Consider the following 17,396-nt stretch of genomic DNA (forward strand, 5'->3'; position numbering starts at 1 on the left):
GCACTGCTGCACCTTCTGGGTCTATTTCCCCCTCTGTCTCTAGATGTGGGGATACTTACTACTGGAAGGAGCAAACAGGAGCAAGGACACAGAAAGAATTTTAAACACCGTGGGGTCAGGGCTCCTTTGAGAAAGCCACGCCAGGCTCAGGGGCTGCACTGTGGTTTGTTTCGCAAGCGAAGGGCTTCCTTGGTGGGGGGACAGCCCGGCCAGATCTCTACCAGGACGCCAGTCACCCCTCTGCATTAACCTCTCTACCGACCCAGGGAGTTGGAGAAGGGGTCCTGGTGAGACTTGTGGCCCAGACCAGGCAGAACCAGTTCGGTGAAGGGGCGCACGGCCAACAGTTACTGGAAGGAGCACTGAGCAAGGAGCCACGTCTCCTGAGTTCTAGTCCAGACTCCCACTGGCACACACAGTGTGGCCTCAGGCATCCCTCCCCACCATCACGCGCCGGGGACTGGAGTCCATGATTTCTAAGCACCAACTATCAGAGTTTATGACTCAGGGACCAGACCAGAGAAGATGAGGTCCTCTTTACACCCCAAATTTGGGGGGAAGTGGATGGGCACCGGACGCCCCAGCAGGGCAGAGCCGGACGAGGGCCAGGGCCCCGAGGGGTTTGGGCAAAGTCCCGAGCCGGCGGGGCCGGGGAGGCGGGTTCAGGCATGCCAGTCTCTGATTGGCTGTGCTGTCCATCGCTCCGCCCCGTGTGCTATAAGATGCACCGGCGCCTGGCGTGGGAGCTGCCGCCGCATCTCTCTCGCGTGCGCGGCGTCCGTCTTCCCCCTCGCGGGGGCAGCTGGCCAGACCAGCGGATCGACGGCCGCAGACCGCCGGGGGGCGGGGGATGCCGGGCTGCCGCATCAGCGCCTGCGGCCCGGGGGCCCAGGAAGGGACGGCGGAACCGGGGTCCCCGCCGCCGCCGCCCCGGGAGCCCCTGTCGTCCCCTCAGCCCCCGCCCCCAACTCCGACCTTGACTCCGACCCCGGCTCAGGTCTCTTCACCGCCCGAAGCGGCCCGGGCGTGGGCGGGCTCGGCGGAGGGGCAGGAGCTACAGCGCTGGCGCCAGGGCGCTAACGTGGGTGCGGGGGGCACCGGGCCGGCAGGGGGCGCGGCGGCGGCGGCGGGAGCGGGGGGCCGCGCGCTGGAGCTGGCCGAAGCGCGGCGGCGACTGCTGGAGGTGGAGGGCCGCCGGCGCCTGGTGTCGGAGCTGGAGAGCCGTGTGCTGCAGCTGCACCGCGTCTTCCTGGCGGCCGAGCTGCGCCTAGCGCACCGCGCCGAGAGCCTGGGCCGCCTGGGCGGCGGCGTGGCGCAGGCCGAGCTCTACCTGGCGGCGCACGGGTCGCGCCTCAAGAAGGGCCCGCGCCGCGGCCGCCGCGGCCGCCCGCCCGCGCTGCTGGCTTCGGCGCTGGGCCTGGGTGGCTGCGTGCCCTGGGGCGCCGGGCGCCTGCGGCGGGGCCACGGCCCCGATCCCGACTCGCCCTTCCGCCGAAGTCCGCCCCGCGGCCCCGCCTCCCCCCAGCGCTGACCTCAGCGCGGGGACCCCTGGCCACCCCCGACAGGCCATCGCCGAGGTGTCGACCGACGGATCGGGACGTCGGCTGGATGGACGGCGTCACCGACACGGATGGACAGACTGACGGACCCCAGGAAGAGACAGTCGGGGGGCCAGGGGCCCAGTAAAGGAGGCTGAGGTGCGGTCTTAGCGGCTGGCGCATCTGAGGGGGCGGGGCGGGGTGGTGCAGGGCCCCGATTTCCCTTCCGTGGGGCTTCTGGACCTCCGCTGGGTCCCTAATAAAGCTGTCCATTTTGTTACTGCCTCTCCCAGACCTCCTGGGTTCTGGGGAGTAAGGTGGTAGCACCAAGTCCCCATTATAGAGTTGGAAAAATTGAAGATGCTCAGATTCCAGGAGGGGTTTGCCGGCAAACTTTCACCACTGGGAGCCTGCTGCGCTGACGCAGGCCATCCACCCCTCCCTCCCTACACCCGCGTTGCCTTTCCTGGGTCCTTTGTGGCTGTAAGAAGAGTCTTGCCCTTGAGACTGCTGATTTCTGGCGCCGCCCAGCTCTAGACCTTCGGGGAGGACAGAATAATGAGGTCCCAGGATGCGGTGGGGGCTGGGCCAGCAATGTACCACTAAGTTCTCTCCTAAGCCCGTTTCCCATTTGGGGGGACAGAATCCCAGAGAAATTGAGGATTTGTTCCCATCACACTTAGGCCCTTCCACTTCTAGGAGACAGATCTTTTCTCATGCTCTCAAGCAATTTTGCCAAGTCAAGTACATCTTGCCTTCGATAACCTGGGTGGGGTATTTGGTAACTGCTTAAGGCCTTACCTGCTCTCCTAAGGTTCCTCCACCGTCCCCCACCCCCACCCCGTCTCTAAGATGGTTCTGCCAGTCATGGAGCCAGGTGACATCCTTTAACGGGCCCCAAGGGGGTAGGCATGTCATCTACTTCTAGAAGGGGGGGCCTTAAAGGGCCAGACCTGAAATGAGATTGGCTACTATTCTTCCTGTCCACATGCCTATCAGCACCCCGCTCCCCCCTGGCCCCCCCTCCGCTGTGAATGGCCTGGCTGCCGTTTTGCTGCTTGGACTGATTGGACTGTAGCCTCCCTTGTTGGTCTGTGAAGTGGTTATCTTCACCTCTGAGAAGGGCTGTAGTGAGGTTAACACAGGGCAGAGGTCATTCTTCCCCCATCAGTCAGAGGAAGGTTTTATCCTTTTAAATCACACCTAGAAACAAGCACTGCTTTTGCTGGTGGATCTAGGAGCTAATTTAAAGCCCTCATTTTACAGCAAGGTCACGTCCCAGCACTGGGCAGAACTAGGTCCCAAGCCTGTGTGTCCTTTCCATAGTGTCTCCTCCCTGCCCGGGGGCAGGGTCTAGAGAGCTGGTGTCCAGCCTATCTACTATGTGACCTGGAACAACTCTGCCTCCTCTTTGGACTGGTTTGCTTAGTCCCTCTCTGAACATAGCTGTCCTTTCTCATGTCAGGGCTTGGGAATAGGGAAGAAAGGGTAGGATGAGAATGTCAGAGTCACTGGAGTCTGGCTTAATCCTAGAGTTTTGAGGGTCAGGTAAACTGCTCTCTGAAAGGCAGAGCCCCAGGGGCCCTCACCTGACTCTCAGCCCTTCCTCTCCCTCTTCTCAGGTACTATACGTTGGGGCTGGTTTCTCACAGCCAGGCTTTTCCCAAACCCATTCTTGGCTAGGGGAGGGAAGTCCAGGAGGAGGTCTCAGGGAGTCTGAGTGAGCTTGGGGACCAGGAGAGCAGTGAGGGGCCCTGGTGTCCTCTGGCTTTCCCGGAGAGAGGGAGAACCTTCTGAAGTTATTCAGTTCATTCAGGGTCTAGAGGCCCAGAGAAAACAAGGACTTCCTGGAGGTGACACAGGAGCTCAGGCTGCAGCACTGGGCTACAGCCAGGACTGTTTGTTTTCTGGATTGCACAGGAAAGGGGCACTTGGTCCAGAGAAGCTTTTAGCTAATTGTGTAAAGTGCTCTGTGCCATCACAGCGTTGCCTTCTCTGGGATTTATTGGTAATCAGCTTTGTCCTGATTTGGAGGCGGTGGGGGGGTGAGGCATTAGAGATGGTTCTTGCTGGAGAAAGTGATGTGTGTGTGTGGGAGATAGAGATTGGTCCTAGTGTCACTGGCAGCTCTGGTCCCCTCCCCCCTCCCAGATGTCCCACTGCTCACCAAAGGCCTTCGTCCTGGGCACACAGTACTCAGTGACTTGAACCCCAGCTCTTGGTTCAGGACTCCACCCAGGGTTCCTCAGCCAACTAATAAAAATCACTTTCCCACCCCTGTCTGGCCCACCCAACCCCCTCTAGGAGCCTCCATTTTCTCCTCAGTCAACAAACATTAATATCTACTCTGTCCAGGAGCTCAAGAAGGAGCAGTGAATCAGAGGGTCTCTGCTTTTAAGGGCTTGTGTTTCCTAGCCCTCGTCTAGGCAGCCTTCCCTGGCAGTCACCATCCCAGGGAACCCTCTTGGGCTGGGTAATTTGTGTTGTTGGAGGGCTCTATTTATACCTTCACAAATAACTATAGCTCCTGGTCGGATGACTGACCCCGCTCTGCCCCAACTTTTTGAACACTTTTGTTGATGGCTCCAGCCCTGAGGATCTTGAGAGACTCGTGCATTGAGAACATCGATGGCTAGCCGTGAATCTGGGATCTCAGCAAAGGGAAACGAGAACAGGAATCTTTCTTTGGGCCAGTGTTTGGGCTGGGAGATGAGTTCAAGGTTCTAATTCAGAATTTGCCTTTTCCCTGGATAAGCCCCCTTCCCTCTCTAGGGATCCCTAGCCAAGTGAGGGCGTTTCTGGGAGGCGCCACCAGAGGGCAGTGTGGGGCTGCTTCCCGGGGCGTGGGGGCGTGGCCTGAAGCAGGCTCTATTCCCCACGGTCGCCGCCCCCGACTAGCCCCTTTTCGGCCTTGCAGGGTGCAAGGGGGCCTTCTTTGGCCTTGAGTTTTAAGGGTCTGGCAGACCGAGCGGGTCGTGGCGGTCATTTAGAGAAGGGGCGTACGGTTGGGCCTCTGGTTGGGCCCAGCCCCGGACCTCAGGGGAAGGTTCGTCAAGAGAGACTGTCCTGGAAAAAGAGGTTGCCCGTGTTGGTGGCCACCGTCTGAGTGCAAGGCTGGAGTCATTTCGCTCCTCACAGATTTGGTACACCCTGGGGCCGTCTGGGGACCAGGGTGGCTTCCTAGAGATTCGGCATAAACAACAGGTCACAGCCGAGGTGCCTCCAAGCCTGTAGTTCCCCTCACCTGCCAGGTCCCCAGAGAAAATTCAGCTGCCCAGTCTTCTCAGAGATAAAAGAGAGGCTCCCTGCTTTACAGCCTGGGGGAGGAGGCATTTGGGAAAGCTGGGAGATCCCCAGACTATTTCTTCCCCCATTAGTACCTGACGAACCCTGGCCAGGAGTGTTAGGGGAAGAGAATCCTTGGTTCCTGAATATTTTAACCACCTCCTCCGTGCTAGGCACTTTACCTTCTATCCATTTCAGTCCTCCCAACCACTCCGCAAAGGGGAGTAGCTGGGAAAAGCACAACCATTTCCGTGGTTGAGGAAACTGAGGACGAGGTAGGGCAGATGACTTACCCAAGGACTAGAACCTGCAAATGAGGGGTCCTTTAAACACTAGGCTACCCGGCTTTTCATTTACCAGGCTAATGAGGGCTCCATTTGACGGTGGGGGATCTGGGCTCTTACCCTTTAAGTCCGGGTACATTGCCCTCTGGTCCTTGGATCTGGGAGGGGTGTGATGAGATGCTGGAAATGTGGCAGAAGGTGCACCCCCCCTCCCCAATCATCTCCACCAAGTTCTGGGGCACACCCCTAGAAGCTGGCTCCCCACCCTGGTTGTCTGGGCTCCGGGGGTGAGTCAGGCTGAGTCAGCATACCTGGCTTCAGGCAAGGGCAGGCCAGCGATGCTCAGGGCCTGGGCTTGCCTTGGAGGGCTACCTCCTCTCCCTGCACACCTGGGATGTTTGGTGCCAAGGAGAGCAAAGGGCCTGGGATGGCAGAGGAGGAGGACAACAGTCTCCATGGTGGGGCAGAAAGTGCCCCAAGCTTGGAACAAGACAGATGTGGGATTCAGTGCTTGCCTGTAACTTTTCCGCCGGAAGACCTTGGGCAAATGACTCCCCTTCTCCGAGCTGGTTTCTTGTGCGCGTCTGTGTTACTGGGGAGCTGGGGAGGAGATAACTCCAGACTATTAAATGAGAGGTCACACTAAGCACAAAGTGGAGATTTGTAAATGTTTGAGTGGGCCAATCTACCTAGCCCAGGAGAGGCTGCTAGGACAGAGCCCCCAGGCAGTGTGGGCCTTTGCTTCTCCAGAGCATCCAGAGCATCGCCATATCAGGAATCCCTGGAACGATCCCCCTTCTCCCCCCACTGTTGGTCCTAGGGAACTCCATAAGGGGAGAGGTGGAGGCAGGGAAGGCTTTTCTTCCCAGGAACATTCCATTCCAGCTGCTCAGACCAGTGGGGATCCCAGCCAAGGACAAAGGCCCAAGGGAACCTCTCCTTACCCCAGGAGCCCCCATCTCTTCCTGGGCAGGAGCCAGTGGAGCCCTGTCCCGGAATAAAGTCCTGTACCTTCTCTCCACAATGGCCCCTCTCGAGGCAAATGTTGAAGGGTTTGGGTGGGGCTGGGTGGCTTTGGGAAGGAGGTAATTAAAGCTCTTGACATTATTCTTTCCAGCTCCTCCCAGTTCCCCAGAGCCTCTACTGTCTGCATCTGGACTCCTGGATTCTGCTCCTTCCCCGGGCACTTACTTCCTTCAGGAAGACGTCTCACAACCTCACACAACCGAATTGATCCCACACAACCTTGGCACCGTCCTTACTTTACAGGAGCCTTGCACTTAACAGTGGCAAGGTGCTCAATTCTGGGGAAGGTGCCTGTTCTCTTGAGTTTCCTTATATAATCTGCATTTGACTTTGGCCGACACCGTATGATTGGAAATGTTACAACAGGTCCTCTGAGGTGCAATCAGATTATCTAAGAAAGGAGCAAACGTTTCCACTGTGAAAATGAAAAGGATTTCTTTTAAGAAATAGTCACCGTTCCTAAGTCGCAGTGCAGCTGGGGTCCCCGTTTTGGTCGATGCCATCGCTTCTCAGTCTGACAAAGCTGGGAGGCCTGTGTGATGGGAAATGTTCTGAGAAATCCCTTGTTCCCTCACCCGCTGTCCTTGTCCTCTCCGGCTAGGGGTGTGCCTGTGGCCTCTCAGAAAGATGATAAGTTGCTGGCCTGGGGGGGGGGGGCACCTCTTTCTCAGGAAGAGGCGGTGTTAACATAAAAATCCTAAGCAAAGTTTTAAATGAAAAATGGGAGCATATTTATTCAAGTATCCTGATAATAAAAGGAAGGGGGGGGGAGCATACTTACGACCAAGAACTTGTAGAATTCGGCAAAATGAATGTATATTGAATCAATCCCCTGATTTATACATTCAGGAAGAATAAATTTCAATAACGTGAGACAGAGGCATGTGGTTTTGTGGTTCACTTTGCAGGTGTCCTTGCCGCCTTTCCTTTGGTGTGTCTGTCACATAACACCTTCTGCTTAGTTTCTGTTGGCAACCTGGCCCTGGTGACTGATTTGCAGACTGCTTTCCCCCTTGATCTGGCTCAGAGCTGACCCTCTCCAGGATGTCTCCCCTGATTAAGGATGTGACGAGGAAGCTCGGGGCTGGGCGTGCACGTGTGAGACTGTGCGTGACACCGAGGAGGTCGTGCACATTTGTGATAACATGGCAGCATGACGATCCATGGAGGATCGCGTGTGACTGTGCTACCGACAACAGGGACCCGTTTGTCAGGGCCCCAGCAGGAGACAGGGCACACTCAAACTGGAAAGAGATTTTAAAAGGGGTTATTTCCAGAAATGTGGGCCGGGCTTAAGAAACTAACCAACGACAGTGCAGCTCTCTCAGGCTAGCAACAGTGGGGAGCCTTTACAAGGGGACAGGAAAGGGAGGGTGCAGGTGTGTGGAGAAGGCCCCTGACAGGAACAGTGGCCTTTGGTTGAGAAATGTAGCCAACCATGGCAACCTGGTGGGGGAGGGAAGAGGCGGAATAAACATCCCATTCTCCTCCTCCTTTCAGTGCTGGGGTCTCTCATTGGCTGAACCAACAGGAAGGCTGAGAACAAGGGAGCCATTGACCCACAGTCCATAGAGGTCAGCCTCCCAGAGCACCAAGCACGAAGGGTGGAGAGTGGGACTGGAGGGGCCAACACATCATGTCACTGCCTGAGGGCATGTCTTCTGTTCCCCAAAGTTCACAGCAATGCGTCTCCCGGCTCTGGAGCTCCCCCACCCACCATGGGTCATAAGGGGTGGGTGGACTGCTTCTTGGTGAGCACTGTGGGGCTGGGGGGTGGGGCTTTCCTCCCTCCACCTTCCCCTCTCTGGCTGTGATTCCCAGTTCTTGACTCCTGCCTACCCTGGCATCTTAGATGGTTCCAGGAACTGTCCCGGAGAGAACAATGCCAACCACTGAGTCACTGTTTTTCTCACACCCAGAAACACGGCACCACCCCCAAACACACCCACAGGCGCACCTGCTGCCACCATGGGCCTCTGACGTAGTCACCGCAAGTCATGGCTGGTGTCATGTACATCAAGAAAACGTACATCTTGGCACACTGCTGCCCTGCCATGGTCCTACATAAAGTGGCAAGTGCACAGTAATGCAAACTGTCACATGCCAACGATGCCCCATCACACAGATGTACAGGAGACATACTGTCACGCTCATCCACGTGAAATCAGAGCGGAGGGGCAGGAGAGTGTGGGGGTTAACAGCAATGGCTCTGGAGTCAACCACACCTCTTTGACCTCTCTGGCACCAGCTTCCTTGCCCGTAAACGTGGAGATAATGATTGCTCTTCCCTCGAGAATGAAACGAGAGGTAGTGACCGCGAAGGCTGTAGCACAGTGCCCGGCCTGGAGTAAAGACTCTAGCAGTGGAAGCTGTTACTGGGAACTCCTGGCTCACATTCTCCCACATCTCACGCCCATGCATGTTGCAGACCAGCAGCGGCGAGCACATGCCTGTGCAAGGCCAGCCAGACGCCCTCAGGCACACGTGCCCTCCCCCAGACACGTCTGCTGGGAGCATGTGCACATTGACAAATTCCCTCGGCCTGGAAGCTCTTTCCCCAGACATCTGCATAAGCTTGCTATCCATTGCCTTTAAGTGTTCAATCAAATGTCACCCTTTCGATGAGGTCCATCCATCCTGACTTTTTAAAACCACATACCCCAGCACTCCCAATCCCTTACCCTGCTGTGTACTTTAAGCATTATTGACCTTCTAAGAAGATATACTCTAGTTTATTTTCTGTCCACCCTATTCGAGTATAATCTTCATGAGAGTGGGGAATCTTACTTGGTCTTTTGGGTGCTGATGTATTCCAACTCCTGTAGGGGCCGCTGGCACACGATGGGCTGAATGCCGTGTGGACACTTACTGTGGGTCTCTAGCTTTCTCACTCTCTGAAACAAGCACATCTGGGTGAACCCCAGTGCCCACCCCAACAAGCTAAGCCTGTGTGTTTACACGTGCCCAACTCAGGAGCTGGGATAAACTTAATCTCTCCTAGGCCCCTAGTTGGGTGGGCACAGCCAAGGTGGAGGTGGGGGCGCTATTTTCAGTCACCAAGCCAAGAAAGTGTTTCCACTCACCCTTCCGGCCTTTTTGAGCCCCGCAGAGACTCACTGAGCCGGTGAGTTGGCTGGGCTCACCCAGGTCACCTGGGGCCTCCTCTGAGGCCTTGTTTTTTTCACCCTGACTAGAACCTCAAGCCATCACTTCAGAAACCACTAATGAGGTTGTCTGTGTTAAGGGCTTTGCAATCCTTGGATCAAAGAGGCTGGGTAAACAGTGGACAGCGTCCAGGCCAGTGACTGGCTGGTGCCCCGAGGGAATAGCTCCCTGAGAGCGTGCAGCTGCCACTCATGCTGGACAGCCTGGCATGGCCCCAGCTGGGTTTGGGAAGAAGAGACCCTGCCCCTCTTAGGGGACCTATTTAGAGCAGACCAGAGTGTGCCCATCAGCCCTTGGGAATAAGAGAGGGTGCCAGAGGATAGAACCTCCCCCTAGAAGATAGAACCCCCCCCCCCCCCGAGGACAGAACCTCGGCCAGGTAGGGAGGCCAAACCTGGGCTCTGGCTCTGGGCGATGCTAGAAGTCCCCCAGGCTTAGCTGCCACTACTAAACGGGTCTCCAATTCAGATTCATCCCGCTTGTCCTCCACCTGCTTCCCGAGTGGGTGGGCAGAGCTGGGGGTCAAGCAGCCCGGAGCACTGGAGTGTAAGGCCAAGTCCAGGGTCATCAGGACTCCAGGTAGGAAAACACTGCAATGTTTACTCTTTCACAAGAGACCTGCTGTGGCAATTTGCAGGTACAAGTCACACGTGAGACACGAGCCCCTAGCACAGTTTTCCAGCTGGGGCTGGTATGGAGAGAAGGAGGTGAAACCCCCCAGCTACAGCCAGGACTCAGACACCAGGGTACCCAAATGTCCCTGCCCTCAATGCAAGCCAGATGCAGGCTGGAAGAGGCAGCCATAGCCCCCACAGCCATGGAAGGTCATTCTCCCAAGAGAAAGCATGGTGCTAGGCTTAGTGTAGACAATCTTTATTGGCAGGTGTTCAGAGTGCAAAATGGTGACAAATCCAGAGGGATCGGAAAGGGGGTGGGGCACGGTTCTCCTTCCTCCAAGTGGGGACCCATAACCAGGCCAGTGGGGGAGAGCACTTGGCTGTGGCCACTTTGGGTCCAGCACCCTTCGGAGAACAAGCTCCCAGGCAGGAGGGATCCTCACAACACACGGGAAGGGAACAACACCCCAGAGGGGACCTGGAGTGTGTTCCGCCCCCCCCCCCCCCCAGCGGCCTAGCTCCTGCCCACTGCACACCTTGACAGCTTGGGGTGGGGGTGTTTGGGGACTGGGCTAAACCTACCCCTCTGCAAACCCAGGTATCTGCGTCATGCCTCAGTTTTCCCCCTCCCGGTGATTAGCCAGGTTGGATGGCCAGGCCTTGTTAGGGGTCCGGCCCAACCCGAAGCGAGTAGTTCACATACCATACCGTATTTTGGTCATTGTGTGGGCTGCAGGGATCACTGTGGGCTGGCCGTAGCCGAAAAGACCCTTTTTAGGCCACGGAAACCAACCCAAGACCTTCCTAGGCCACAGAAATCTACCTAAGACGATGAGCATGGAGGCTATCGCCCCAAACGTGCTTCATGTCCTGAGGGCAATTGGCCCCCAAGACAAAACAGCCCCTGCACCCCACAACCATGCTGGTCCAAAAGTGTGGTTCTGTCTACCAAGAACCCCAGCTTGGCCTTAAGCCCACGGGGGCCTCACTCGGGGATGAGTGGGGGTCTCTTCTGTTTAGTAGGAGGCCCAACCCTGCAGCGGTGCGGGGCCACTTGGCAGCGGCCGCCTGTCTCTGGTCACCTCCTCTCCACACTCCGGGAGGCCCCACTCCCTCGGGGAAGGCCCAGTCCCTTGTGGTGAGGGTCTGAGTCAGTTACAAGGCAGCCAGGTGGGATAGGAGTGGGCCCGAGCCAGCAGAGGCTGCACAGGAGTCACGTAGTAACTGACAGTGGCAGGCACAACCCCGTCGGGGCCCGGGGGGCGCCAGGCCAGGGCGGCCGCAGCGGCGGGGCCCTGCTCAGCCAGCGCCTGGAGCGCCAGCGTGGCGATGAGGTCCAGCGTCTGGCGACGCTCGTGGCTCATGAGGCACACGGTGCTCTCGTTGACCACCCGGTGCAGCGTCACCAGGCAGGCGTAGCGGCGGGCTGAGTCGGCCCCACTGAAATGAGCCTCCAGGTAGCGCTCCAGCGTGCGCTGCTGCTCCGCCAGGTCTGGGAAGTCGATGAAGAAGCGGGAGCACATGTAGCGTTGCAGGGCGCGCACATCGGTGCTGGGCCGCGGCCTGAAGCCCCGCACCAGGAGGTGGCAGTACTTGAGGAGGCCGCCACCGCGGATCTCCTCGGGGCTGCGCGTGGCGATGACGCGGTGCCGCAGGTGGTCCAGCGCCTCGGCAAAGTCCCCGTACAAGCTCTCACCTGTCACCGTTGGGTGGAAGGCCTCAGACATGGGCGTAGACGAGCACTGGCCAAAGAGAAGCAGGGAGTCCAGGATGATCTGGAAGGAGTCCACACTGAACTCAAACTGGCGCCGGACCGAGTCCACGAACTTGAGCTCCACGTTCTTGCCGCTCTTGTTGGACAACGAGATGAGGCTCCAGCGGTCCGTGTCCGTGCACACTTTCACCAGCTTCTGCACGTACGCCTCCTTGAGCGTCAGTGGCGTGATCTTGGCCCGGCTCACCCCGGCCGGCAGGAAGTCCAGCAGGCAGGCCAGCACCACCTCCTTGGTCAGCTGGAAGGACGCCTCGCTGCGCAGGTCCACGCGGAACACCAGGTCTAGGTCCTTGTAGCCCAGGCCACTCTCAGGGTGCAGCACATGGCTGGCAGCCGAGCCGTGCAATCGCACACCGTGCACGCGCAGTCCCCGTTCCTCTAGGCTGCTGCGGACCACCTGTGGGGGAGACGGCAGGAGGGAGAGGTGGCGGGAGTCTGGGCCCCCCCGGGGGTCCACCACCGGCTTCCCCGTGATAATCACGCCAACATCAACCATGTTGACCCCGCACCAGCTGTCGTGCCTTTGGAAAGCCATTTAACCCTCTCAACTTTGATTTCCTAATCTGGAGTATGACTTGTTTAGAGGAAAGACTCAGAAGGAATAGCACCGATGATAGCAGACGCGTAGAATTTACTAAATACCAGGTCCCGGTCTAAGCACTTTATATGTTAGGCTATAAACTTGCATAATTCTCAATTACCTGCCCTATGAGGTAGATACGATGAATGCCATTTTGCAGATGGAGAAATAGAAGCACAGAGGGGCCAAGTAATTTGCCCAGGGTCACGCAGCTGGTGAATCAAACTCAGTGCAGGTCTCAACCACTGTGCGATTCTACCTCTCTAAAACTGCAAGTGAAACACTTTGTTTTGTGCCAGGCATGATGCTAACTGTTCAAATGTGTTGGGAACGTAATTCCCATTCACCCACATTACTACATTAACCCTGACAATGATCCTGTATTTGGGCATTAGTATCCCAATTCACAGATGGGGGAGCTGAGGCACAGAGAGGTGAAGAATCGTGTCAAGGTCAGAGAGTAGAGCCCAGGTCAGTTGGATTCTCCAGTCCATGCATGCTCTTTTGGCTATGACACACACACTCATCTTAATTCATCTTTACAAGGACCCTGTGAAGCACATGTTACACCTGTTTTAGAGATGAGGAAACTGAGGCTTACGGGGGCGAGAGGGGGCTAAGGTTCAGAGAGGGCGTCATTCAGAAGTGGCAGGGCTGGAAGTTAAAACTCAGGCACTTTCTGCTCTTGAGACAGGAGGTGGGTGATCATCTCGGGAAGCGCTCGGCACCCAGCCCAAGTAGGAAGAGAGGTAGCAGACCCCATCTGCTGACACAGGACCACCACAGGCAAAGGTCTGTTCCTTTGGCCAGAGGCATCTCTCTGGGCCTAGGACGGTGTGGGGAGAAGAAAGAAGCTGGGCCCAGACATTCGGTTTTCTTAGCAACCCAGAGGACTCACACACCATCCTGAAAGTGACCAGGCAGCATTCCTGTCCTGAGTGATTCTGCAACCCCGCCTTGCTGCCAAGTCAGCGCCCAGCACTGGGCTGGGCTGCCCTCCTCGCTTCTCAGGGAATTACCGCAAAGAATGCACTTAAGTGCTGAGGAGGCAAGCTGCAGTGGGGCAATCTGAGGCGGGCGGCTCCCTCCAGGAAGGCTTCCGGGAGGAGGACCCTGACTGGGGGAAGGTACTGTAATGGCTATGGGGATAAGCAACTGGCCATCAGGAACATGGAGGGGAGGAGCTTGGGGTGGGGTGGGGAATATCAGGCACCTGTTGAATGCCTGGACCTTCTCAGCAGAATCTACAGGGGATAGATCTTTATGCTCTCCAAGTTATGGATGGGGAAACCAAGGCTCACAGGAGTGTAGTCATCTGCCCAAGATCATTTAGAGGCACCTTCAAATCCAGGTGTGGCTGACTCTCATTCTATCACATTGCCATCCCAGGGTTTAGAAGGAGCAGAGACCATAACCCAGGGTTCTAATCCTCCCTGTCTTTCAAAATTTCAGAGTGAGGGTGACCGTCCAGTCGCTGAAGCTCAGAGCCAGGGTAGTTAGGAATGGGAAGGTGGGGTTTGGGAGATGCCTTGGCCAGACAGACTGGGGAAGCTGGAAGTAAGGGGCCAGTTGCTACAGTCTAGCCTGTGGGACTTGCAACCCACAGCCTGACAGCCGTGCCCCTGCAGGGCCAAGGAGGGAAGCAGGCAAGACCTTGTCCCAAGGACCCTGCCAGACTTGTGGAGCAGACCAGCCCCCTCCCCAGGTCCTAACAGAGCTGACTGCGCCTTACTCAGTGCCAGCTCCTGCTCCCAGGCTGATGCTCACCCCAGGGCATGGCATCTGGCCTGGTGAGGAGGTAGCAATACCCTTGTTAAATCTCCTGTGTCAGCCAGCCAGCAGCTGTTGTCTCTCTCTCCCAGGTGTGACTACAGCCAGCTTGGCAGGCGGACCCCAGATACCGCCACACCCAAAGACTGCAGGGCAGCTTGGAACCTCCTGAATCAGACTTTCCAGCCACGAAGGGGGCAGCGGCTGCACCCTCCTTTCTCCTGTGCCAAGGGCCTCTCCAGAACCACTCTGCTCCTGGGCCGCTGCCAAGACCTACAGGGGGACTATAGGTGCTGTCAGCCAGTGGGCTTGCCACACTTGACTCTGGAGCTGCCTGATGCAGGTCCTCTGGCTGCAGCTGGAGAGATCAGATTGCCTCCTTCAATTCCCTGGGCCCAGAGAGGGCAAAGGACTTATCCAAGGTCACACAGCCAATAAGTGGCTGAGCTTAATTAGAACCGGGCCTCCCAGAGCTATGGGCAGGGGGGCCTCCTACAGGAGAATGGGTCCCTCTAGCTCAGGTACAAGCAGGAATAGCATCTCTAACTGCTCAGATCGCTGCCGTAGGCAACGTCTTGGGGGGGGGGGTACAGAGGGAGAAAGGTTCTGGTTCTTGAACCACGGACAGCCAGCATCCCCCATCACACACACCCAACACCCCTCCTCTACTCCCCCCACCTGGAGCACCTCCCACTTCCATTCACAGCCAGCATGGATGGCCCCCATCCCCACACACACCAAGCCCATTACCACCCCCTCATACACATGCAGCACCTCCCACCACACATATATATCCCAATAGTTTGTGAAGCTGCCAGCTGCTGATTCCCACCAGGAGACGGACGTCCTTCCCTGTGGATGCGATTGTGCAGGCAGGTGAAGGTCCCTGTTCCTTTTGGATTCTGAAACCTGAAAGGGTGTTGGGACAGTAGTCCAACCCATCCCATTGAACAGATGGGGACACTGGGCCCAGCAAAACTGATAACAGTCCGGGCCCTGAAGCCACATGTCCAGCCTCCTGGTGCAGCTCTGAAGTCTCCCCTGCCTCTCCCCACGCCAGCTAGCAGCTCCCTGTTCTGTGATATCTTTGACCCTAGTCTAGGAGAACACTGTACTATTATTGCCCTGTAAAGTCAGCTCCTTTTGGCCTGCAGTCCCCCCACCTGGCAGGGAGCATCTCAAAGGCAGAGAAGTGCTCCCAGAGGTCCCAGTCATATCCATGGCCCTAGTGTCCTGAATAGGGCTTGACACACAGCAGGCACCAGTTAAGGCAGTTTGGCAGGGACTTCCCCTCCAGAGCACATCTCATCCCTGCAGAGCGGTGTTTCTGCACTGGGCTCTGCCTTCCCCCATGTCTGGGACAACAGTCCTGGAGATACAGTAGTTGGGGCCCCAAGGTTGACCTGAGAGTCCTAAGGAAAAAAAAAAAACCCTCAACTGGTTTTTCCTAATTACCCCATGACAGCCGGCAGCAGAGGAATGCCTCAGTGAGCACCACTGGGGCTTTGGGTGAGTCAGCCCTGGGGAATCTGCCCCCACCCCCTCCCATTCCCTGGGAGGGAGGGCGAGGTAATCCCCTAGCCTACAACCCTCCTCCTCAGTGGAAGCAATTGGAGGCAGGGGAGTGGCCTGCTTCACTAGCTTCTATGGATAACTCCAGCGAAGGAAAGTCTGTCTACTGGCAGGAATACCCAGGAATTGTGGCTGGATTTTCTGGTTTCTATCAGAAGACTTCCCTAAGACTCAGAAGTTGAGCCTTAGGAGCTGGGGAAGGGGTGGGAAACCTTGAACCTGCAGCAGGCGGCTCCCAGGAAGACTTATGATTCTCTTGGTTTGATTTTCACTTCTTTAGGCAGTCTTAGGCAGCTCACTGCCCCTTTTGGAACCCCAGCTTCCCCAGCCACAAAATGGGCACAGTAATTACCATATTCTGGCATTTCAGAGTATGACAGCACCTAGGTTACGCAAATGGAAGAGTAATTTTAGGGGTGCTGAAAAGTTAGGTAAAGGGAAAAAGGAGTCTGAGGATGGGGAGAGGGGTTGCCAGAATTCTCTTTTCCTGTTCTTCAGGAGGCAGGGTCAGCCTTCATTTCCAACTTTGGGGAAGAGGAGAGACACCTAAACTGGACACCCGACGTTGCCTTTCGGCATGCAGCCACCAGGTCCAGCGTGGTGCTTAATCTCCTCCGCCACAACCCCAGTTGAGAGGGAGGGAGTCCTTATTGGGATTTCTTGGCTTTTCCACTTAGCCACGGGGCTCTTGAGCCAAGAGCTGTGGGAGCACAGGACAAAATCTGACCCTAGAACCTTGAGAGAGGGAAGGGGTGTGGGGGTGGTGAGGCTCAGCCATGACGATTTGGGGGTGAAAAAACCCCGGTTTTGAACACCTACCCATTCAGGGCTGCCTGGTATCTCTTGTCTGAGGAGGCAGATCTGTTCACCCGCCACTCTCCCCACCCCCCCCTTCCCGCAGCCAAGTCCCTCCCCATTCTCCTCCCATTTCCTAGCTAAGGCAAGGGTGAACGGTTCGATCGGGCTCTCCAGAGGCGGGGGAAGGGAGAGCCAAGTGGGGAGGGCGCATGGTCTACTATCCATACGCTGTGCGATTTTGTTACAGTCCCTGTGCCTCTTTAAGCCTCAGGCTCCCTAGCTGTCTAGCGAATCGAACAGACTCTGGGTGCCTTCCAGCACAAGAACCTCAGGCTGGAGACCCCATAATCCCTCCCAGTGCCCTCTCACCTGCACAATCTGCCGGGGCTGCACGCTCAGAGTAGGGAAGTTGCCGCGCCCGTGAATGGGAATCGGTTCGCTCAGGAGCGCATCCAGTCGCTTCACCTGTGGCCAGCCTAGCCCACTTAGGTGCCGTCCGAGGGAGGCCGATGAGGCCTTCGGGTCGGGGTCGCCGCCTGCCGGGGCGGCCGTGGCCACCTCCGAGGCCGCAGCCGTCCCCACCTGCGCAGCTGCCTGGTCCGGGCTCTCAGCTCCACTCTCCGACGGCATCATTAGCCCGGCCCCGGGCCCCGACGGCAGAAACCGGGGGGTGGCTAAGGGGAGAAGGGCAGGGAGAGCGGCCGGGCCGGGGCCAAGGCGAGGGGCGCGGCTGCAGGGACTGGGAGGCAGCGACGGCGAGGCAAACCCAGGGCACACCTCCGACGGCGACGACCAACCGACCCTAGAGCCCGTAGCCCCGCGCCCAGCGGACTCTTATAGGCCGCGGGCGACATGTCTATTGGTCCAGACAGCTGTCACACAGTGGGAGCGCCCCGCCTCCCTGCGCCTCTGCCATTGGTCAGCAGCTCTTTGCTCCTTGGTCACTCGTCGCTAGGGAGATTCCGATTGGCTGGGTGGCATGCCCCT

The 17,396-nt window shown here is 57.4% G+C and overlaps 2 protein-coding genes across 2 annotated transcripts; one reads left to right on the top strand and one right to left on the bottom strand.

The window, feature by feature from the left end:
• The first annotated feature begins 720 nt into the window (after positions 1-720).
• On the top strand, positions 721-7,012 carry TRNP1 (TMF1 regulated nuclear protein 1). The gene is made up of 2 exons (XM_027059962.2): positions 721-1,697; positions 6,225-7,012. Exon 1 carries the CDS (start codon positions 851-853, stop codon positions 1,529-1,531), a length of 681 nt encoding a protein of 226 aa, XP_026915763.1. The 5' UTR covers positions 721-850; the 3' UTR covers positions 1,532-1,697; positions 6,225-7,012.
• A 3,143-nt stretch (positions 7,013-10,155) lies between these two features.
• Positions 10,156-17,233, bottom strand: TENT5B (terminal nucleotidyltransferase 5B). The gene is made up of 2 exons (XM_027059960.2): positions 16,779-17,233; positions 10,156-12,086 (listed from the first exon to the last, which is right to left on the bottom strand). Exons 1-2 carry the CDS (start codon positions 17,040-17,042, stop codon positions 11,067-11,069), a joined length of 1,284 nt encoding a protein of 427 aa, XP_026915761.1. The 5' UTR covers positions 17,043-17,233; the 3' UTR covers positions 10,156-11,066.
• Positions 17,234-17,396: the final 163 nt, after the last annotated feature.

Source organism: Acinonyx jubatus, chromosome C1, assembly GCF_027475565.1.
Source record: "Acinonyx jubatus isolate Ajub_Pintada_27869175 chromosome C1, VMU_Ajub_asm_v1.0, whole genome shotgun sequence".
Lineage (NCBI taxonomy): Eukaryota > Metazoa > Chordata > Mammalia > Carnivora > Felidae > Acinonyx > Acinonyx jubatus.

Excerpts from the sequence above, each read along its gene's own strand:
- TENT5B (XM_027059960.2), bottom strand. The coding sequence starts at position 17,042 with ATGATGCCGTCGGAGAGTGGAGCTGAGAGCCCGGACCAGGCAGCTGCG. Across the intron at positions 12,087-16,778 it reads AGCCCCGGCAGATTGTGCAG|GTGGTCCGCAGCAGCCTAGA; the intron begins GTGAGAGGGCAC and ends TCTCCCCCACAG.
- TRNP1 (XM_027059962.2), top strand. The coding sequence starts at position 851 with ATGCCGGGCTGCCGCATCAGCGCCTGCGGCCCGGGGGCCCAGGAAGGG.